This window comes from Bubalus kerabau, chromosome 8, assembly GCF_029407905.1.
Source record: "Bubalus kerabau isolate K-KA32 ecotype Philippines breed swamp buffalo chromosome 8, PCC_UOA_SB_1v2, whole genome shotgun sequence".
Taxonomy (NCBI): Eukaryota; Metazoa; Chordata; class Mammalia; order Artiodactyla; family Bovidae; genus Bubalus; species Bubalus kerabau.
The window spans coordinates 26,650,573-26,675,305 of NC_073631.1; the positions used below are offsets into that span (position 1 = coordinate 26,650,573).

At 36.0% G+C, this 24,733-nt stretch overlaps 1 protein-coding gene across 1 annotated transcript in view; it reads right to left on the reverse strand.

Moving 5' to 3' along the window:
- AGMO (alkylglycerol monooxygenase) overlaps nt 1–24,733 on the reverse strand; it is a 392,936-nt gene that overhangs the window by 203,153 nt on the left and 165,050 nt on the right. Inside the window, exons 6-8 of the mRNA XM_055589894.1 lie at nt 3,700–3,766; nt 3,246–3,311; nt 3,076–3,155 (exon numbers count right to left, since the gene is read on the reverse strand). Of these exons, the coding sequence (XP_055445869.1) occupies nt 3,076–3,155; nt 3,246–3,311; nt 3,700–3,766 (213 nt within the window). The remainder of the gene's footprint in view (nt 1–3,075; nt 3,156–3,245; nt 3,312–3,699; nt 3,767–24,733) is intronic.

The following is a 24,733-nucleotide window of genomic DNA, read 5'->3' on the forward strand; positions in this document are numbered from 1 at the left end:
AACAGGGGCCATTCTAAGTTGCTTTTGAATCCTCTGATGGGAAGGTGAGAAAATTAGCTAAACATAGAGCAATACAAGTGAAAGTAGATACGCAATTTTGTAAGTTGAGGAACACCTAATTATTACAATTTCCTGATTTGATATTTCTGACAATATAAGGGAGTATGAGAAGACTAAGCCTTAGACACAGTTCTGACAATTATTATGCTAAAGGAAATTTTATTTGAGGGCAGAAGCCTGGATTATTGAACACAGATTCAGCAGCAGCTCATAAAGACCTGTGATTGTCTGAATATTGTGTCTTCAAAACCTAATCATCCAATTCCTTGTGCAGCTCATGCCATGCAGTTTTCAACCTCTTATTGTATCTCGAGTAAGAGCCCCTTTTCCTCCACGTGTACACTCCCCAAGTCTTGCTAGTTAAAGGATCACCATCAACCAGCAGTGTCTGCATCTCCTGGGAGCTTGTTAGAAACACAGGGTCTTGGATGGAATTCAGGTCTACTGAACCCATCCTTTAATCAGACCCTCCCATGATTTGTATGCACATTAGGTTTGAAAGGCTCTCTCGTAGAGGACGGAGACTAAGTTGTATTTCCTTTTTAATTTCTACATTATGAAGAGAAGACCACACCCAAAGAAGAAGTGTCTCTAAGTCTATTATCTCGAAATTTGACTTCAGTTCTATAAAGAAAGTACCTAGAAATATTTCTTAAAAGTTACCTGGAAATATTTGCTAATATCTTCCTGAAAAAAAAAAAAAATCTATCACATTCTTAGTAGCATGTAAGAGTGAGAAAGTGAGAGACAGAAAAAATACAATTAGTTGAGAAGAAGGAAGAGAAATAATCAACTTTTCTCTTCTGAAAGGTGACATAAAAATGCCTTTCATTTGAAAAGTGAAGTCAATTTATGACAGCCTTTTCCATAAAATTGAGTTGATCAAGTTTGGAACTGGGCTTTCAACCCACCCACTCTACTTTTAGGTTTGAATCAGACAAACTGTGAACAGTTGGAGGAATTATTTAAATCCTGGAAATCTGTTTTATCCACCAAAAAACAAAACAAAACAACAACAACAAAAAAACTGAGGCTAACAGAAGATACGAGGGATACCAGAAGATATGAAAGAGATGGGAATACCAGACCGCCTGGCCTACCTCTTGAGAAACCTGTATGCAGGTCAGGAAGCAACAGTTAGAACTGGACATGGAACAACAGACTGGTTCCAAAGAGGAAAAGGAGTACATCAAGGCTGTATATTGTCACCCTGCTTATTTAACTTATATGCAGAGTACATCATGAGAAACCCTGGGCTGGATGAAGCACAAGCTGGAATCAAGATTGCCGGGAAAAATATCAATAACCTCAGGTATGCAGATGACACCAGCCTTATGGCAGAAAGTGAAGAAGAACTAAAGAGCCTCTTGATGAAAGTGAAAGAGGAGAGTGAAAAGGTTGGCTTAAAGCTCAACATTCAGAAAACTAAGATCATGGCATCTGGTCCCATCACTTCATGGGAAATAGATGGGAAATAATGGAAACAATGACAGATTTTATTTTGGGAGGGCTCCAAAATCATTGCAGATGGTGATTGCAGCCATGAAATTAAAAGACACTTACTCCTTGGAAGGAAGGCTCTGACCAACCTACACAGCATATTAAAAAGCAGAGACACCACTGCGCAAACAAAGATCCATCTAGTCAAGGCTATGGTTTTTCCAGTAGTCATGTATGGATGTGAGAGTTCGACTATAAAGAAAGCTGAGCGCTAAAGAATTGATGATTTTGAACTGTGGTGTTGGAGAAGACTCTTGAGAGTCCCTTGGACTGCAAGGAGATCCAACCATTCCATCCTAAAAGAAATCAGTCCTGAATATTCATTGGAAGGACTGATGCTGAAGCTCAAACTCCAAGACTTTGTCCTCCTCATGTGAAGAACTGACTCATTTGAAAAGACCCTGATGCTGGGAAAGATTGAAGGCAGGAGGAGAAGGGGACGGCGGAGGATGAGATGGTTGGATGGCATCACCGACTCAATGGACATGAGTCTGGTAAACTCTGGTAGTTGGTGATGGACAGGGAGGCCTGGCGTGCTGCAGTCCATGGGGTCGTAAAGAGTCCGACACAACTGAGTCTGATCTGATCTGACTGACTGATCCGACTGAGCTGATCTGAACAGAAGATAAACCTTAGTAAGTTTTAACAATGGTTAAATATTTGTGCTGTTAGTAATGCCCTGCATATAGTCAAAGCCCAATAAATGTCAATTTTCTTACTTTAACTTTCTTTAAAAACTTGGAGGACGTAGGTTTGTAAAGCAGACCCAACATGAACCTGCACTTTCTCCCTTTCTAAATGCTGTATATCCAGTCCCCTGGACACAGCTGTCATTGACTGACCTCTTCAGGTTTTCAAGTATTCTTATCTTTTTCTCATTTATTAGTCCTGACCCCAGGGAGTGTTTGCGGTGGTCTGCTGCTGACGGATCAGAGCTTCACAGACATTCCTCATCTCTCTAGTGCCAACCATTGAGACCAGCGAACAACCAATACCACATGTCTGACAGAAAACTGGTCCAGGGCAAAGAGTCTTAGCAGGTGAGGTAATGTGCAGACCTAACCCACCCATAATAGCTCTTGACACCTCAGTCCAAGAAGAGGAGGGCAAAGGCCTCACCTTGAATTTCTAACCAGAGTCATGTAGCCTTGAAACAAATATTTTTCTTACTCTGGGATCAGTCTTAATTACACATTTTACTACCACTCCTTCTGAATACACGAATATATTTCAGGTCTATTCTGAGAGGTATGGTGCTAAAGAACTATTTCTTTTAATTCTAGGTAACAGACATCTTTAAAAATTGTGGCAATGAATTGTTTTCAAATTTATTTGGCCTAATTTGATTCAAGTCTTGGAGTGCCAGAGTTATTTTCAAATTCTTCTACAGCTTAAGTAATTTTTTTTCAGGTCAATGTAATGTACTTTTACCTTTAAGCAACTAAATTTTCTTTGAAATATAAAATTTATAAGAAGATGTAATCATTTCAGAAAGAATAAAATCAGTAACATTACCTGCACCTTGAAAGGTTCAAATGTATTAATGGGATGTGTTAGACCATATACAACTTTTTCATTTTCTGCCTCAAATGTCCCTGGAAGACAAACAATAATGATATGATCTTTGACTTTCTGTGAATTAAGGAGTTAATTTAATTTTTTAAATGCTTGTACTTTTTACTTACCAAAAATTCTATCCCATATAATAAGAGTTCCAGCAAAATTTTTGTCTATACAATAACGGTTTCTGCCTGTGAGACAAAATATTAAGTTTTTTTTTAAAAAAAGGAAGTTATACTTTTGAAACAATGATATTCCTAAAAATATCTTTTCACTGACAACACTAGATTCTATGAAGTGTGTACTCCAGCGTCTGGTTAACTCTTTTTCCCACTACATCTGAGGAGATCTAAGGAAAGAGGAAAATCTAAAAGCCAGACATATAAAGGTTTTTTGGTTGTTTTGTTTCCTTTTTTTCTCCAATCCTTGCTTTGAAGATGAGGTTTGTCCAGCTACAAAAGAAGAAGCAAATGCCTATTTATAAAATATGTGGTGACTAGGTTGGGTAATTGTGATGAAATGATACAAAATAATACCATTTTTTTAAGAAATGAAGAAGAAAAGATCAAATTTCCTCACCGTGATGAACTCTATGATGGCTAGGAGTATTAAGAATCAGTTCCAAAGGACCAAGGTTATCGATGACCTTTTTAAAATAAAAGGAACATAGTTATTATTAAATCATATGTAATATTTAAGTACTCAAATTAAAATTCTACGTGGGTTATAAAATGTTGCAATTTTTAGAGTCAGAAGAAATTTCTCTATCTTCTATTGTTTACATAAAGATAGCAATAAGCTCATCATATATTCAAAGAGATAATACAGCATAGCAGTGAGGTTAAGAGCTTGATTGCCTCAGTTCAGTTCCTGAATCCTCTATTTATTATTATGTGATACTGGGGAAATTACTTAAAGTTTTTGTAACTCAGTTTCCTTACCTTTAAAATGGGAATAATAATAGTACCTGGCTTCCCTGGTGGCTCAGACAGTAAAGAATCTGTCTGCAATGCAGGAGAGCCAGGTTTGATCCCTGGGTTGGGAAGATCTTCAGGAGAACAAAATGGCAACCCACCCCAATATTCTTGCCTGAATTCCATGGGCAGAGGAGCCTAGCAGGCTATAGTCTGTGGGGTCACAAAGAGTGGGACACAACTGAGAACTAACACTTCCACTTTAGTAGCCACATAATAGTGTTCTGAGGATTACAAATGCTACTGTGTTTAGATGCTACTATTGCCAAGGCACGCTTTCAGGTTTTATGTCTTTTATGCTATTCACTATCCACTATTCTTTGTTGACTAATAATAACAAAGCATAACCAGGGGAAAGAAAACCAAGTATTACATTCATTTTCTGGAGTTTTCACCAAATAATCATGCAACCAATAATGTAGCAACTTACTATTGCAGTAGCAAGGGTGGTCCTTGCTTATTCAAGTAGATGCCTAAATGTTCTCTGACTGTAGACGCCTCATTTTGCAGTCCGTTTTTGAGGCATATTTCAAAGTCAAATATGTAAAGGGGCCTTTTCTTTTTAAATTAAAGACTCTGAAATTTGGTCTAGAATTCTCTAATGTTCTCTCCCAACATTTCTCAGTAAGAATCCCTTGTGCCAGAGTCTTCAAGAAATGTAGAAACCAGACAAGTAGCATTAAAAAGAGCAGGCCATATATAAAACATTTGTTATGGTATATGATTAATATTAAACAATGTGGCAACTCTTTTAATCTCGATCACATTATTCTTTCTTCCATCAATGATGGGAGATAACAGTCTTTTACTTTTCTTGAATCATAATCTAAATGATCTGTTAGAATCTACATATTACAAAATCAGTACACTGTAATGATATTTTAAGAGGTTGCTCACCTCCAAAGTTAATGTCCCTTTAAAGGATATCTTAATATAAGGAATAAAGTAACATGTTAAATACTTCTTAAGGGGAAAAAACATCACTGACAATAACGACACTGGCATAGATTTGGCAACAAGTCAATGGTACAAGAAAAAAATAGGGAAATGCGACTGCTCCAAACACAAAGATATTTAAGATCCATAACACCCAAATGTATTGTGGGGAATCCTGTTTAGATAACAAACCAAATATAAAATATATTTTATAGGCAAGGAGAGAAAATTGATTATAAACATGGTATGACATAATAAAAATACGTTTATTAAGAGTTATGATGTCATTGTCACTACATAAGAAAATGCAGTTGCTTTCTGAGTTGTATAACTAAAGCATACATGACATGAAATCTAGTTTTGCTGCATTATATTTGGCAATTAGAAGGAAAAAAATAACTAATGAAAACGAATCAAAATCATTGTTTTCATTGAAATATAGTTGATTCACAATGTTATATTAGTTTCAGATGTACAGCACAGTGATTCAGGTAGACATATCCTTTTTCATATTCTTTTCCACTATAGGTTAATATAAGATATCATAATGATTTTTAAACTGAAGTGATAGAGCTAAGAAGATTCAGTGTATTATTCTCTCTCGTTTTCTGAATGCTTGAAAATTTTTAATAAAAGAAATCACTGCTCTGGTATTATACAGTCATGCTCATTTAACCAGTTGAAAATATTAATAGATCCCTACAGTTCCAAACAAAACGTCTAGATTATAACTCTTCGTGTAGCAGAGTTTAATCACATTTTGGCAACCTCTGATATTGAAACATCCAATTTACAATTTAAAATTGCAAATGTGGACTGTGGCAGCAGCCACACAGTCCTCAGCTTGTGGGGTTCTGAAGGTTCCTAATGTAGAAGAAACAGCAGCACGGCCTCATAACAGTGCCACAACTCTCCATGTGGCAGGTGCAACCAGCATCTCCTTATGAGACTCACTGTTTACACACCTGAAAGAAACAGTCCTTGCCCCGTACCCTGCTGACCAGCTTCTAAGGGCTTCTTGGTTTCCATTACGGAACAGACATGCAAAGAATACAAATGTTTGCAATGCAAAGGATGTATAATGTTATGTAGTGTATGTTGATTTAGGCTCCTCTCTCTCTTCTTGTCTCTCTTTTCTAATCTATAGTTCTAGTGTCATTTTCAAAGCTATTTCCATAAGAAATGTATTATGAGGTCCAAACAACAGACTTTGGTTGATTCATAGACAAGAACTCATTTATATATGAAAAACTCTGTAATTTTTAGTTTCAGGAGTTCAAAATGTTGTGGATATATAGCCCTTATATCAGACCACAGTTCTATGAAATAAGGTGCAAAAATATTATCCTACAAATGCATTATTAATGACCAGGAATTGGGAGGGGAGTTAGTGGAAACAACCCTGGATTTTATTGGACTCCATTGCTTTGTACTTGATGGAAAAATATTTGTTGAGAAGAAGAATGGTGATGGATAGAGAACAAAAAAGTGGGATTTCTCAGCAGTCGGGACATTGAAATCTGATGCTTTGCACAGGCCCTGTATCTCTGGCAGAGAACCAGATGGGAAAGGAGAAAAGCATTTATCCTTGTTTGTCTCTTTGGTGGCTAACATATGTTACAAAAACAGACAACAAAAGGGGGTGGAGGAGGCCACACTATCCGGCTTCTGCTACCCAGATGCATTTCTGATCCCTGGTCCTGGTGTGTGTGCAGCCACATTTAAAGCCACACAAATGGTGAGTGAATTCACATGATGAGAGCCTTGGCTGAGGGCATTGTTTTTTTTAATGTCAAGCACTTTTCCTCAAAGAAAATCTTTTGCTTCTGCAGGCTAAAGCATGGTGATATCAATACTGAAAGCGAATTTTTTTTTTTTTTTTAAGTAAAATGCCAAGTACAACACAGGCAACCACAGTCAAATTTCCTGGTAGTTCCTATGAGTACCTTGGAGCTGGGGAAGACCACCTCGGTGTGGGAGATGATTCATCATTCAGACAGCTCAGTCAGAACCTCTCCTGAAAAAAACCCTTCTGATTCAAAGTCATGGAAAAGTCATTAATAATTAATTAGGACTGAGTGTAACAACTTAATTATCGCCCACTTCTGCAAATTCAGTCGTTTAGCAATTCAACTATGTCCAGCTTTGAATCACTTCCTGATAATATGTTACTGTGAAAATAATTGGAGCTCTTCTCATTTTTTAGAAGTTATTTATTTATCTTGTCTTTTTAGATGTAGATGAGTTAATTTAAATTATGAAATTTTAGACCATATAGAGGACTTAAAAATAAGATAGTACAAGACTGTATTATCACAAAGCATAAAACTGAAGCTCAGCGAAGCTAAATTACTAGTCCAAGTTTAAATGTCTTGGAAGGAGCCCTAAAGTCTTCTCAGTTTCAACTCTAATCCTTCTATTGCTCTCTCATGTTGCTTTTAAAAGATACAGCACTTTTCCCATCAAATAAAAGTAATCTACATTTTTATAATGGGAAATGCTAACTAAATGCTTTCTGACTACATTTCAAGATGAAATCCAGGTATTTATAAAGAGCCCAGGAATTTCAGCTTCTAAATTGTGCTTATGGTTGTTTTAGGCACTTCTAAAGTTTCTGCAGTCCATGGGGTCGCTAAGAGTCGGACACGACTGAGCGACTTCACTTTCACTTTTCACTTTCATGCATTGGAGAAGGAAATGGCAACCCACTCCAGTGTTCTTGCCTGGAGAATCCCAGGGACGGGGGAGCCTGGTGGGCTGCAGTCTATGGGGTCGCACAGAGTCGGACAATACTGAAGTGACTTAGCATAGCATAGCATAGCATAAAGTTTCTTAGATCTCTGAAACAATGGTCTGCGTTTTGTAGCTGCAGTTTGCTGTCAGGATTTTTTATAACCCGAGGGCCATGGATGCCTAGAAAGGCCATGTATGGGCTTCAGAAGGCCAAGAACACCCTCAAGTGTGTTACCAGATTTTATGAGTATGTGACTATTGGTATTTTTCTTGGGGAAACTATCACTTTCATAGTATACTCAAAGGGATCCTTTAGTCCCCAGAGGTTAAGAATCAATGTCTTAAACAGACAGCTTTAGATTATATCCTTTGCCTTTCTTATTTATATTGTGCTTTTAGTTTCAATATTATAAAACTTGGATGCTAATTTCCCATCCAATCTTCAAAGATAGTAACTTTAATATATTTCTGCCTATTTCTTGATATCATTGTTTTCCAACAAGATTATTTCTTAAGCTATTGTACTTGTTTCATAATAAACTATTAAAATGAATAAATAATAAAAATAACGATTTTATAAGTTCCATCCATTCTATCAATCGGAGAAGGCAATGGCACCCCACTCCAGTACTCTTGCCTGGAAAATCCCATGGATGGAGGAGCCTGGAAGGCTGCAGTCCATGGGGTCGCTGAGGGTCAGACACGACTGAGCGACTTCACTTTTACTTTTCACTTTCATGTATTGGAGAAGGAAATGGCAACCCACTCCAGTGTTCTTGCCTGGAGAATCCCAGGGACGGGGGAGCCTGCTGTGCTGCCATATATGGGGTCGCACAGAGTCGAACACGACTGAAGCGACTTAGCAGCAGCAGCAGCAGCATTCTATCAATTAACATTTACCCAGCAGAAGTACTCTGGACTGGATTTGTTGAACTGGTCACAAACTCCTTATTTTTCTACCCACAATTTATGGTGGGTGTAGAAAAGAGTTGAATGTAAAAGTAAGAGAACAGGGGCCATGAGTTTCATCATGTCATTTCCCTTCATCAAAAATAAAACAAACTTAAATGAAAGTATCTTCATAATGAACAAAAGTCCAAACATCTGGAATTCAAAGCTGTTCACAATTCTTCCTCAACACCTTCATGTTCCATTCTGATCCACAGCAATCATGTTCCACCTCCAGTGTGTTAGTCGCTCAGTCATGTCCGACTCTGTGAGACCCCAGGGACCCAGGGATCTCTGTGAGACCCAGGGATCGAATCTGGGTCTTCTGCACTGAAGGTAGGTTCTTTACTGTCTGAGCCACCAGGAAAACCTTTACCTCCAAGACCTACCTACATTTTCCAAGCACTCTTTTTTATTTTTCCAAAGGGAATTTCATTTTCCTCTTTCTGAATACACATCAAGAGATTACTACTTTTATGTGAGGTTGTCCTATGTTCTCGTTATTTGTATTCATTTCCTATATATTCCAGAAGTTCTGTGAAGACAGAAACTGGACTTCTCATTTCTCAAATTTTTTCACAGTACATAACAATAGTGCCTTACACATTGTGGTTGCTCAGCAGGATTGTACTGGGGAGATAAATCTGCCTCCACACTGTTTCATTTAGGTGGGAGTGATTCTTCTTAAAAGGGGGTGATTATGCTCCCAAGGGATGTGTGGCAATGTCTGGAGATACACTTGACTGTCTCAACTGGGGAAATAGTATTGTATCTAATGATTAGTGCACTTCATGGGCTTTGCAGGTGGTGCAGTGGTAAAGAACCCATCTGCCAATGCAGGACACACAGACTCAGGAAGAAATGGCAACACACTCCAGGATTCTTGCCTGGAGAATCCCATAGACAGAGGAACCTGGTAGGCTACAGTCCATGGGGTCCCAAAGAGTCAGATATGACTGAGCACACACACACATGTACACACACAATGGGTTTTAGTGCTGCTAAATATCCCAGAGGGCACAGTTCCCCAAAATAAAAGTTATCTGGTTCAAAATGTCAATAGTTTAAGGCTGAGAACCTCTACACCACGAGTGTCTTTCTGAGCTCCAGTCTTGTGTAGTTCAGAAGGGAAGCTCTATATAATTTCTGCCTTCTAACTGGGAGATCAGAGGGGAAGAGGTACATTAAGGAATGAGCCTGGTAGTCACTCCCAAGGGTGGAGGCAAAAAATAAGTCTAAAATGTCCTCAGAGAGTAAAGCCAGGGAAGTGAGTCCAAACATAATGTTCATTCTGGTGAAGTCAAAAATTAAGATAAATAACTAAAATAAAGGGGCTAAAAACAACAACAAAAAGAAATACAAAATCACAGGGTAGATGATGGGATGGTTGAATTATGGTAACCATTGGCAGATGACTTTCTTGAATTATCTTTATGCTCTCTTAGAACAGGTTTGTCTGGACTTCAGTTTTAATGAAAAGAATTAGAAACAGAAAATACAGTTTCCTTGTCATCAAGTGCTTTGAAATTTTTTGAGAATTCTCATAATACCTCCCACGCTGTCCCATCCACCCTCCAGTTGCACTCCGAGTAAGCTGAATAGATTAGAGGCCTAAAAAATGATGAAATTTCCATAGTATGTGGGTTACCAAACTGAAATAATTTTGCTTTGTAAATTGATAAGCTAAGCAAACTAAGTACATGTGGTAAATTAAATATTTAACTGTTTACTAAGAACTGGCTGCAATTAATTCTTTCCATGATATACTTCTCAGAAGTTTCTCTCATTACTATACATTACATAAAAAACGTATCTCCTTTTGAAATAGAAAAATCACTTAGACTTAAACTCTAAAAGCACTAAAATAAATGTTCGAAATTAGTGTCTTGTCTAAAATTATTTCTTATAAAAATAACAGTCCATTTAATACATTTCTTAATTAATTTCACTGACTCTTCTGATTCTTAAATCTTGGTTAGATTTTTATAATTAAGCATACAGAAATAATTAATGGTTGCTCAAGTTGGATGACAAGACTTCCTTTCAACAAAAGTAATTAATTCAAGAGAAAAGTATTTCATTTGTCCATATTGCTTAGAAAATTGCCCCCTCTCAGCTCACTCTGACATTTGAGGTTAGGGAAGATAACTTTCTAAATCTAATTTTTAAAACTCTTAATTCTATTTTTTTTCCCATTTTAGAATATGAGAATATCATATTGCATGTCTACCCTGCAGTTTTTCTGTCTGCAAACTGGCACTAAAATGCTGAAACATATTATTAAAAGGTGATAGATATACTTTTAACAACTTACTTTTTAGGAAGAAGGCATGAGTTTATAGTTATTTGTAAAGTTCTTTGCAAATAAGAGATGCACAAATATCCATGCTTCCTGTCTGAGAGGAAAAAATTATAATAGGGAAAATGTGTCCTAAAAAGCATGTGTTTTACAGAATTCTCATTATAAAAATGAATGTGTTAACAATATGATAAATGCTGAGGAGCGACTGGGTTGAGGGTGAAGTGAAATAAAATCTCCACAGTAGAAAAATACCTGCATTCAGATGAGCGTAGGTTCCAGTGACGACATTGAGTCTAACTCGCCAAGACTTCTTACAGCATCGTACATGATTGATGTTCCAGAGGGACCCATACCACTGAGGGGCTCTGGCTTTTACTGCATCAGTATTTAAGGGAAAAACTAAGCCAGCTTCTAATACATTTATCATCTGATATAAAAATTATTGTCATATTATATTTAACTGAGAAATAAATGTGTGAAGTGCAGTCTAAAAGTGGCAAAACTTTTCAGGTTAATTAGTGGCAAGATTCAGTACAAATCCAAATTAAATAAGAGACTAATAGTTACACTATGATTATTTGCCTTTTTTCTATCCAATTTTCTTTCATTCTTTCTTCCTTTCTTCCCCTCTCTATTTTTCACTTTATCCTTTTTTCTTTCAGCTATCTCTCCACGGGTGTTTTTGTAGAAAAGAATGTGATGAATCTCTTATTTGGAAAGATCTTTACAATTATCTATAGGCTTACCCATATCTTTCTGAAAAGCAATTGGTTATAAATATTTCTATGACCTTTCAATAATATATTCCAGTATATTAGTCCCACTTACAGATTACACATGTGAAGGGCAAAATTATTAATGCATATACATAGATCTATTCCTATTAAGGATATTTATTATATGCACTAAACATTAAATCTAAAGTCAAATGTCAATCAACAATTTTAGTTACCAAAGTACTGATAAGGGTTTTATATTAGTGTTGGAAATAATCTGTTTCAGCAGATTAAAACCTGCATTTATAGGTCATTATCGAAGACATTTACAGGTCATTATCAAAGTCATTTATAGGTCATTATCGAAGTCTACTATTAAAAGCTACTTACAGATAATCAGAGCAAGAAGTCTCTTGTCAGTAATTCCATTCATTCTGTAAACTTTTATTGCATTTCTATGAAGTATGCTAGGTTTTAGAAGTAAAAAGAAATAAAGTACTTCCCACAGGAAGCATATTACAGATACTTCCCATAGGAAGCTTATTTACAGTCCATTTCTTCAATGGAAATGTACAGTTATTTCAGAAATAAAATTTTTCCAAAAAGTTATCTTTCTCATAAAATTTTGAGTTTTGGGGGAAATGATGAGAAAATCAGTCTTTTTGTTTGTCATCGATTGCAATGCCCGATACAGATATTACATTTGAGCTTATAATCAATTTGAATGTATAATTGGCACAAAAATTATTTAATAAGAAGCAGATTGAGTTCCTTTTCCAGGTCTCAAGCTGAAAATCACCTTTAGTAAAGATTTATGCTTTTATTTAGTTTCCCTTAGTTCAACTTTGCAAATAGTCCCATTGCTTATTGCTGGAAAACACTGCAGAGAATTCTCCCTTGTTCATGAACTTCATCTGATTAGACGGAAATTAAAATAACCTATGTGGGTTTCATTTATTAAATAGACATTTACTGAGGGTGTATTTTATGGAAAGCACCATGTTAAGATCTTTTAAAAGGTCACAAAAGAACAATAGAAATTAATACAATTTAGTAGCAGGTAAATTAACTATTGATGTAGAGGAAGTGTAAGTGACAATGTTAGATTTTATTATCACATAAATATATATATATATATAGTCATATGTTTTTCACTTTCAAGAAAATCTGTACCAACTCCTCATAGAACAAAGGATAAAATACATAAACACTACAAGTCAACATATTAAAATAACTTTAATTCTTGATCTGAATTAGTTGATCTTTAAACACTCATTGTTTTCCTTAGGAATATTTAATCAATTTGCATATTAATGCATAAATTTATATTGTAGAGCACCTGGTGGTGAAATGTAAAAATAAAATCTTAATTACACCCTCCACTAGATCTGTTGTGTTAATTCAAGACAACACATTCAAGTATTTAGACAGATGGCAGTGGAGGTCATATTAGCCTCTGATTTCTCTACAGGGAAGCAAGAGAGAGCAGAGCTCTTAGGATCTATGCTTGTCTGCCTAACTTCACACTTTGAAATCCTCGACAAATGCTGATTTATTCACAGCCAAATGTTTTCCTATCTGATTAGGCAGTTTTCTACTTCAGTAAGCATGTAATATGGAGGTAGCCAAATTTCCACACTAAGGAGTGAAAAAAAAATATTTATAGTTTGGAAATAAAACAATCTGGAGGAATCAGGACTGTTGGGATCATAAAGAGCTTCATAGGGAGTAAATTTTTTGATGAATCCATACTGTAGGGTTAAAGAGTTAAAAGCTTAGTTTTAAGAAGAATGAGACTAGGCTATGTTTATACAATAAACAATGGTTTTAAAGGACCACATTTATAATAAATTAGTTTGAAGGCTGATTCCTATCGTTTACGATTGTATTATTTCTCAAACAAAAGGACAAGAGATGGATAAGTTAGCATTGTATTTTAATTCATCTCAGTTTACATTTTGATTATGACTTTTAACTTTTCCTTAAAAAAAATGAATGTAAGTAGCTGCTGAAAGTGTTCCGTCAAAGGGACATGGGTTCCAAGTGACTTTTTTTAACAACACCAATTAATTTGACGTGGGGAAAATGAAAAATATTCATAAGCACAACTATATAAAACTTCATTCTCGTGTAATATCATTTTATATTTACAATTTGGGCACTCAGTGAGAAAAGAAACCATCTAATTAGTATTAGTAGTAGTAGTAACCCAATGTTAAAAGAAAATAACTGATAAACTGAGAGGTTAGGCAAATGTTTCACTCATTCTAAGACTCAGTACATTGTGACTGTCATGATCATATTCCCAATTTCAGTGTTACTTTGACATTCATTAATCAACAAATATCAGTGATTACCAACCTTGTACCTGGCCCTAAGCGTTAGATGCTTTCATGAGACAATGGGAAAACAAAGAGGAATAAAATATTGTCCTTGTCTTCAAGAAGTTGACTGTCAGTTCCTACAGTCCTTGTGCTCAAATGTCATCACATCAATGTTCAATCTAATCTCTAAAGGTCTTGTTCAAAATGAAGTTTTCCTACACTAACTCTCCAAAGACTTAGACTCTGGAGTTCTTAGAAGGGGACCATGATTCCACATCTTAAATAAGCACAAATAATTCTCATGCATGTGAGTGATGCACAACAGTTACACTAGATTCTATTTGCTCTGTCTCTGTCTCACCAATTCCAATAGGTAGTTTAGTATTTTTTTGCTCTTTCATAATTGCCATTCATTGAAAACATATTATTTTCCAGACTATGTACTTAACACATGCTATTTCATTAATCCTAATAACATTCCTAAAGGATAGATAAGTCTATTTTCACTTAACAGATTTGGAAACAAGGTCAGAGATTTTAAATAACTTTACTAAATATCTATACCCACCCCTTCAACAAAGGGTATAGAACTACTATTAAGTAAGTACTTTTAGATTCTGGGATCACACTAGTGAAGAAGTTGTTTAAACCTCTAATAGAGGATAGACTTCTCTTTGACTATAAAACCTATATTCTTAGCCATTAAGTTTATTACTCTCTTTCATCTGAAATGTCTTCCTCTTCAGTTCTGGTAATAGAGTCCTATCTCATGTCTTGTGTCTGAAGGCCTCCATTTAATTCCAGCCCTAAACAGACACTTTTTCAATGATGATATATGAATTTTAAAATAATCTATTGACAATCTTCAGGAAATTCAATAAAAGTCTTAAAATTTCACCAAGTTTTTCCTTTGGGAAAGATTCACCAGAATCCAACAGTTTCTGGAAGGGGGCTGTGATTCTCAAAATGTAATAATAAGGGGTACCAAATCAGGTCAAAAAATTGGAATCACTTTTTGGCCCTAGAATAGGTAATTAAGAAATGTTTTTAAATATATGAGCTTCAAAGAGATTTATATATTCAATACATGTGGAAAACACTATTAATACATACATGAATAAGCAGGATGAGGGTGTTATCTTAAAAGGTAACTAGAACAGAACAAAAGATTCTTTCTAAAGAGAACATGCATAGAACTTAAAGACTGGCTACAAGAGAGATCAAGGAGTCAAAGATGACACCAAGATTTCATCTTGACATTGTCTTCAAGGAACAATGGAAGCAAAAAAGCACAGATGATCCAAGGTGGGAGGAGCTGTAATGAAACATGTTTCAGACCTGTTGACTCAGAGTGGTATTAAGTATTCCTATCAATAAGTTATATCAAACATTAGAAACATTGATTTGAAACCCATAAGAAAATTTGTACTAGAGCTATAGACTAAGTATGCAATTACTTACAGAGAACCTAAAAATGGTGAAGTAAATTAAATACTAAGGAGAAAGAATACTGAAAGAAGAAAAGAGATTTGGAACCAGAAATTCAGCAAGAAGTTAAACAGAGTAAGGGAGTAAGGAGAGCACAAGTGCTGAGAAATGTCTCAACTTATTTCAAGAACAAAAGGTTTATTATATTAGGTACTATTGGAATAAGCATTAGGTAGAAAAATAGCATGATTTTTGTTAAAGTAAGCATTTTTCAAAAGCATACACTTTGAAATACAACTTACTTCTTTTCAAAAATTCCTTAAAATTTCAAAAGATAAGGAATCCCTACCCTCAAAAATTCATATTCTACTAGGGGAGATATGGAATAAGTATATTCTACCTATAAATATAAATATGTACACACCATATATTTACTAATATCTAACACTAATAAGTATTATCAATGTTACAACTAGCTGTTTATTTAAGTACTGTTAGTTATTTTTATTCAGTTTTATATGTATATAATATATGAACATATACATGTACATAGATGTTCACACAAGAGATTAGGGGCATTTGGTGCCATCAAAGAACTCAGACAATAATTGGAGAAACAGAGCTAAGCAATAAATACAACACAGTGATATAAAAATTAAACCACCATTATTAATTGAATGCTTCCTATGTGCAGGAACTGATAAGTCATCTCCTTTATGCCACATAACAGAGCCCATGCTCTTAATCATTAACTGTCAATATGGAAACGGATTAAAAAAACATACACGGGGTACTGTCAAGAAAAGTGCACTTAACATTAAGAGGTGAAAAAGAGACATTTCAGAGTAACTGGTAATTGAGCTGCATCATGGAGAATGTTTGGGGAAAGGCAAAGAAAAAGCCTGTGCAAGTACAGAGGAAAAAAATGTGTTCAATGTGGTTAGGGAGCAAAAACCCGTGTATTCAGCTGATCCGGCTGACTAATGGGATGGGATTGGAGAGGTAAGTAGGGTCATATTACATGGTTGCTGAAACCTGTAGATGTATGTAAGGTGTTTGATTCTATCTTGGAGGCAGTCGAGAGCCATTTATTATGAAAATGTCTGTTGTTAATGTTGGCTGTGTCCTGATATTATTTGGGCTCTAAAAAGACCATCACAGCTGTATACAAGTATATAGGAGACAAAGGAATCTGTATGAATAAAGGAAAAAAAACAGAATTTTGTTGTAACCATCTATGTAACAGATGATAAGGGTATAAACTAAGGTGAGGCAGTTAGAAAGGAAAAGGAAAAGAGAGAGAAAAGCGCTGTTTAGGAGGAAAACTCAACAAGTATACCATGAACACTTGAAGACAGTGAAAGGGCGTGCTAGTAACAGCTATGCCAGAAACACAGATATATATTGGGGGTGGACCAGACAAACTGGGACATCACTGAGAGACGTGAACCCAATGATACAAGATTTCAAAGGAGGAAAAAACAGATAATTGTTTACTAGGATTTGAATCGCACATCTCCTACTAACAGCGGCAACGACACTAGTTTCTTCATCTCGATATAGCTCAATTTCCTCATTCTGAATAGGGACAATAGGGTTGCATTAATAAATACATTGTATAATCAAATAAATACATCTTGTGAAATACTTCACATAGTGACTGACACATGGTGTGAGCTACATAGGTGCAGCAGTGCGTGAGAAACCGGAAATGCAAGAAATTAGACTTGACTCAGCAAGCAGTGGGGCTTCCCAGGTGGCGCTACTGGTCAAGAACCCGCTTGTGAATGCAGGAGACATGGTTCGATCACTGGGTCAGGAAGATTCTTTGGAGAAGGGCATGGCAAGCCACTCCAATATTCTTGCCTGGAGAAGCCCATCTACAGAGAAGCCGGGCAGGCTACGGTCCATGGGGTTGCAAAGAGTCAGACAGAACTGAAGCGACTTGGCATGCAGGCACAGCAAGCAACAGAACATCACCAGAGAACTTCCAGCAGACGTAGCCTCTGAGAATAGATTAAATTTCAGGAGGGCCAAGTAGATATGTGTAAAGGTCACACAACTGTTTGTTACAGGCAAGATTACAACTGAGTTCTGTCTTAACCAATTGCTGCTGTTGTTCAGTCGCTGTTATGTCTGACTCTAACTCCATAGACTATAGCCCGCCAGGCTCCCCTGTCCAAGGGGATTCTCCAGGCAATACTGGAGTGGCTTGCTGTTCCCTACTCTAGGGGATCTTCCTAACCCAGGGATTGAACCTGTGTCTCCTGCATTGCAAGCAGATTCTTTACCACTGACTCACCAGGGAACCCTCTAAGTAATCAATGAGCCTTGATCTTTTCAGTGTATCATACTGGTTCTTTATGAACTCTGTTATCAGCCATGGTATGCTGAGACATAACCGAATGCAAATTTTGTTTGAAGAAGAAGTGTGATATGTGAGTACTGGCATAAGATTAGTTCTGAACCAGCCACATAACCTTATATAAACCATAGAGTCTCACCATTACTAGCTTTAAAGCTATGCTGTTTGCTCAGGGCTGGTGAATATAAAAATTCCAGTTTTCTAAAATTATCTATTAAATTTCTGGTATGGTTTCCTGCTGCATGTACTTCTCCATGTCCCCTTAAAATAAAGCCCCCTTAACTGAAGTTACTTGAATGAATATCCATTTTTTACAAACTGTAAAAGTTTAATATGCCTTTGGTGACTCAAATTATTTTATGGGAATTAAATGAAAGATTTTTGCTTGGCACATACTGGATGCTTAATTCACAGTGGCTATTTTATTACATTAAGATGAGAAATGAACCATCTATGGAGAAGCTGTACAGTGTGTTGAATGAGAACAAGGAATCTGCATCCTGATGACTTGTAAAAGCTGAGCTTTGACATTTACTAATTATGTGACCCAGAATAAGTTACTTAGTATATTTAATTGAAGGAAATAGTATTACCTAATTCATAGAGTTGTTATGAAGATTTAATGAGATAATATTTGTTAAGATGCTTAAAGTTTAATATTTTATATACTTTTATAATTTAATAAAATAACAAAATTAATTTTAAAATGAATGATAAATTGAATTATCTAATAATTTAATAAAATGCTAAAAAGGGAGTGCTATACATGTATATGATACTTAAAATGAAATAAGTAAACAAACAGAAACATCATCTAATCACATTTTCCTTGTGGTATCTCAGAAATAACAGCTATCAGTAATGGAAAGTTATTGGTCTGGGATGACTGTAACTGTTTATCTTTCTAAACTTGTCTTACTTTTTTTTTTTTCCCAGAACTTTCAAGCTCAGATAATTTTCCTTCTTCCAGAATACTGCACTTCTTTATTCCAGTCTTTAACCCTATGCTGGTGTTTTGTTATGTGAAAGGCTAGGAATGTTATAGGTGCTCAGTGAATGTCTGTGGTGTACAAAAATTAAGATGTTTAAAAAGATACAACGGGGCAAATTTCATAATTTTGTATATTGATTAGTTTCTAAGTCACACAAAAAGGTTTATTTAGTAAACCTGAACAATGCACTCATAATAATGATCTCAAACTCTCATAGTTAAGAAAGAATTTTTTTTCTAAAGTAAATTTGTACATTAATTAATTAATCAAGTCTAAAATCCAACTGCATTTATTCTAATTAGTAATTCATATTAAATGAAGTATACATTATATCAAAATTATGTCCTAAAATATAGACAAATGACCGTATTTATGGCTAAGTATGAAAAGTAAGTGATGTACAATACAATAGATATCTAGAGTGTAAAAGTAGAAATAAAAATAATAAATGCACTGAATAAAATTTTAGTATTTTTATGCCACATGTTCTAATAAGCAGATTGTAACATAAACTATTGGAGAAGGCACTGGCGACCCACTCCAGTACTCTTGCCTGGAAAATCCCATGGACGGAGGAGCCTGGTGGGCTGCAGTCCATGGGGTCGCTAAGAGTCGGACATGACTGAGCGACTTTACTTTCACTTTTCACTTGCATGCACTGGAAAAGGAAATGGCAACCCACTCCAGTGTTCTTGCCTGGAGAATTCCAGGGACGCGGAGCCTGGTGGGCTGCCGTCTATGGGGTCGCACAGAGTCGGACACGACTGAAGTGACTTAGCAGCAACAGCAGCAACATAAACTATCTTTCATAATCGTCACAACAATGCTATGTATTTTTATTATTTTTCTTTTACGTATGAAGAAACTGAAGCACAGAAAGGTAAACGGTTCAAATTTGCAGTGATGATTCACAATAAACAAAATATGGAAACAACCCAAATGTCCATGGACATTTGAATGGATAAAGAAGATGTGATACATATATATAATGGAATGCTACTTATCCATAAAAAAGAATAAAAAATTTCATTTGCAGAAACAGAATTTAAATGCAATTAGTATAACTAAGACTTAGACAAAGATAGTCATAATAGGTGACAATTTCAGCAAAGAAACAATTCTAAAGCTTAAAGCATAATATCTGATGTGAGAAATCCACTGAGCAGGCTTAAAAAAAAAAGGATTGGTGAGAGCAAATAAAGGGTAAGTGAACTTGAAGACAAATTAATCAAAATTATACAATCTAGATTTTGAAAAGTGAAATGTTAAAAATTATGGAGTACTACTAATTTGACTGTGTGGATCACAATAAACTGTGGAAAATTCTGAAAGAGATGGGAATACCAGACCACTGACCTGCCTCTTGAGAAACCTGTATGCAGGTCAGGAAGCAACAGTTAGAACTGGACATGGAACAACAGACTGGTTCCAAATAGGAAAAGGAGTATGTCAAGGCTGTATATTGTCACCCTGCTTATTTAACTTATATGCAGAGTACATTATGAGAAACGCTGGGCTGGAAGAAGCACAAGCTGAAATAAAGATTGCTGGGAGAAATATCAATAATCTCAGATAAGCAGATGACACCACCCTTATGGCAGAAAGTGAAGAGGAACTAAAAAGCCTCTTGATGAAAATGAAAAAGGAGAATGAAAAACTTGGCTTAAAGCTCAACATTCAGAAAACTAACATCATGGAATCTGGTCCCATCACTTCATGGGAAATAGATGGGGAAACAGTGGAAATAGTGTCAGACTTTATTTTTCTGGGCTCCAAAATCACTGCAGATGATGACTGCAGCCATGAAATTAAAAGACGCTTACTCCTTGGAAGGAACGTTATGACCAACCTAGATAGCATACTCAAAAGCAGAGACATTACTTTGCCAACAAAGGTCCATCTAGTCAAAGCTATGGTTTTTCCAGTGGTCATGTATGGATGTGAGAGTTGGACTATGAAGAAAGCTGTGCTCCGAAGAATTGATGCTTTTGAACTGTGGTGTTGGAGAAGACTCTTGAGAGTCCCTTGGACTGCAAGGAGATCCAACCAGTCCATTCTGAAGGAGATCAGTCCTGGGTGTTCTTGGGAAGGACTGATGCTAAAGCTGAAACTCCAGTACTTTGGCCACCTCATGCGAAGAGTTGAGTCATTGGAAAAGACCCTGATGCTGGAAGGGATTAAGAGCAGGAGGAGAAGGAGACGACAGAGAATGAGATGGCTGGATGGCATCACCGACTTGATGGACATGAGTTTGAGTAAACTCCAGGAGTTGGTGATGGACAGGGAGGCCTGGTGTGCTGTGATTCATGGGGTCACAAAGAGTCAGATGTGATTGAGCAACTGAACTGGAACTGGAACTAATTTATGAGTCAATATCAAATAGTCTAATAAACATGTATTTGGAGTCCCAAGAGAGGACAGTGAGAATGGTATAGATATAATATTTAAGGAAATAACATGCAGATCCCCCCCCCCCCAATTTGATTTAAAATATACTGTCTGTGAACTCTAACCAATAAGGCAAGGAAAATAAATAACATAAACACAGGAAAGAAAGAAATAAAAGGCCATAAGTCATACATAGTAAATATTTCTTGTTGTTGTTTATTTGCTAAGTCATGTCTAACTCTGGCAGCCCCATGGACTGTAGCCTGCCAGGATCCATTGTCCATGAGATTTCCCAGGCAAGAATACTGGAGTGGGTTGCCATTTCCTGCTCCAGGGGATCTTTCCAACTCAGGAATTGAACCCATGTCTCCTGCATTGGCAGGCAGATTCTCTATCACTGGGCCATCTGGGAAGCCCCCAAAACATCCCAGAGAATCTTAAAACAAATTAGTTTAAACTCATACAAACAATTCTTCCTATGAAGATATAGTAATCAATAAAGTAAGGGATTCGTATAAGAGGAGACAAATCAATGAAAAAGAAGTTTAAAATTGGATCTAACCACATATGGTCAATTTCTTTTCAAAAAAGGACTCCGATAATCCAATGGATAAAATAAAGTATCCACAATAAATAATGCTGGAGTAAGTGGATGTGTGCATAGAAATAATAAATTTTGACCCTTACCAAATACTATTCACAAAAATTTATTCTAGTGTTACATACCCAAAGGTAAAATTCAAACTCAAAAATTTCTGAAAGTAATCCTAGTATAATTTCTCTAAGAGTTTATTAAAGCAAATATTTCTTAGAGAAAATATGACTAAACTAAATAACTAAAGTTTTAATGACAAATTAATCTTCAAAATTTAATATTCATTTTCATGAAAAGTCATGAAGAAGAAAATTGAAAGGTATGCTGAGGGAATAAAAAGGAATGTATTTAAAATACAAATATAAAATACATATACTTAAAAATGATTTATATCTAGAATCTACAACAAATTTCAACAAATCAATTAGGCAAACAAAAAGAGTCTGAACAGTCATACATGTATTTAGTGGACATTGCGTTAATGTAACAATGCCCAATAAATACATATAATACTGCTAAAGATCATTAGTTACTAGGGGAGTATTATCACAAAATGATAACTCTTAATCCACATTAGAATGGGTAGAACTAATGTTAACATTTCATTTTTATCCTATCTCCCAGCCATTCCAAATACCCCACTCCTGGGAAAACAGTCAGTATCCAAGTATATTTCTAGAGGCATTTTAGGTACATGTGAACATGTAAAACAGAGTTGTTTTTTAGCATACAAATATTAGTATATACTAGACTCTGTTGTGTTGGAGAAGGCAATGGCACCCCACTCCAGTACTCTTGCCTGGAAAATCCCATGGATGGAGGAGCCTGGAAGGCTGCAGTCCATGGGGTCGCTGAGGGTCAGACACAACTGAGTGACTTCACTTTCACTTTTCACTTTCATGCATTGGAGAAGAAAATGGCAGCCCACTCCAGTGTTCTTGCCTGGAGAATCCCAGGACAGGGGAGCCTGGTGGGCTGCCGTCTATGGGGTCACACAGAGCCGAACACGACTGAAGCGACTTAGCAGCAGCAGCAGCAGACTCTGTTGTGTAACTTGGTGTATTTGGAGATCTATCCATATTAGTACATAGAGATCACTCATATTTATAACTGAAAATAATGTTCCATATAGAAGCTCCAGTTCAGCACTATTAAAATCATGAAATCATACAGTTCAAATCTTCAATATCAAATAATTATTTTCTCTATTTCTTTGTTCAACCATCCCTGATATGTATATAAACAATATGCTAACCCAAATTTAAGTGAAATCAAAAGCATGATAAAGTTACTACTATTACTGTATTGTCTAAATCAGTTAACCCTTATCATATGAGAGTTAGTTGCTCAGTGTCTGACTTTTTTTGACTCCATGGACTTTAGCCCACCAGGCTCCTCTGTCCTTGGAATTCTCCAAGCAAGAATACCGGAGTAGGTTGCTATTTCCTTCTCCAGGGGCTATTTCCAACCTAGGGATCAAACCCAGGTCTCCCGTATTACAAGCAGATTCTTTACTGTTTGAGCCAACAGGGAGTCTAATATCTTAAAAAAATAATTCCAATATTCCAGAGTTACTAAGTTTAAAACAAGTATTAAATATTGTTTTTTTTCTATTAGATGTATAAAACTATATATTGCAGACACTAGATGAATGAATAAACAAAAATGTAGTCATAAAAATTAAGCAGCAGTGTATACTTTGAATCAGAATGTTTTGTAACTTTTCCCCCAAAAAGGAAGGAGAGAGATGCTATTGTTTTCACTGTAGTAACTCGAAACTAAGCAAAAAATTTCATTATAAACTCTTTAAACTCATTATAAACTCTATATGACCTATTTTATCTCTCATTTACAGTTTTTCAAAAACATGTTAGTTTGCTTTTTTTCCTTCCTCTTATCCTATCTGATTAAAAGGAATAAACTTCTCTTCACTTTTAGAAAATCAGTCCTTCCTTAAGGCCAGATTCCCCTCCGTTTAAGAAGTGATTTTATGGTTGTCAGCAGAAGTGAAATAACTGTAAGATATCAACTCTCCATCCAGGTATGGACAATGCTCTTTGGTCAACACGGCCGTATCTATGGCTTATATACTGCTTCTGCGAATGGAGCCCCAAGGATTATGTCTGAAGTTAAACAGTGCCAAAGTGGCCTAAAGGGGCTAATATATTTTAAAGTCATGAAGTGGCTATATTTCTCTAGGCTAAAGCCCATTGTTTTCAGCTTTTGTTTCTTAATCTAATACGTATTCATCTTTAAAAAGTAGGGTTTTCTCCTTCCAGTTCTCTGTATCACTTGGTACAGTTTCTGCATCAATTCTCTATATCACTCTCTAAAAGCAGCCACTGCTATGAATCTCTTGGCTCTACTTCCTGAGTGGTCCTGTTATTAGCAAAAATTATAGTATGATGTCTATAATAATCAATGTAATTAAGTACACAGGTGCAAAAAATCTTAGAAATGTACTCACAGCTAATGTATAATTTAAAATTCCAGGAACTTTAATTTCAGAAGGTACGCTCTTACTTCTGTGCAGCTCAACTGTAGTGACTACATGACACAGTACTTGCAAAAGGACAAAGTACAACCCAAGTGAGAGGCTCTAATGCACTGCTCTCAAGTTAGAAGTGAAGCTACATGGAGCTTCTGAGCCTAAATGTCTGACTACTGACTTTCCTCCACTCTCCACTTTCTTCCTAGGATGGAACTCAAGCCCTGGGCTCGTGGACTTTTCGGATGGCTATAGGAAAAGGCGGAAGTTGCTTAGGCACCATTGTTCTGTATCCAGACTAACACTAGACCCAACACATGGCATGACCTGGAGCAGAGCTGCTATAAAAATGTAATTCTCCTTTAACCCCTCTGTGTAAATCATCGGAAAGTTTCCCTCCACTGATTTAAACAAATTTGGTCTT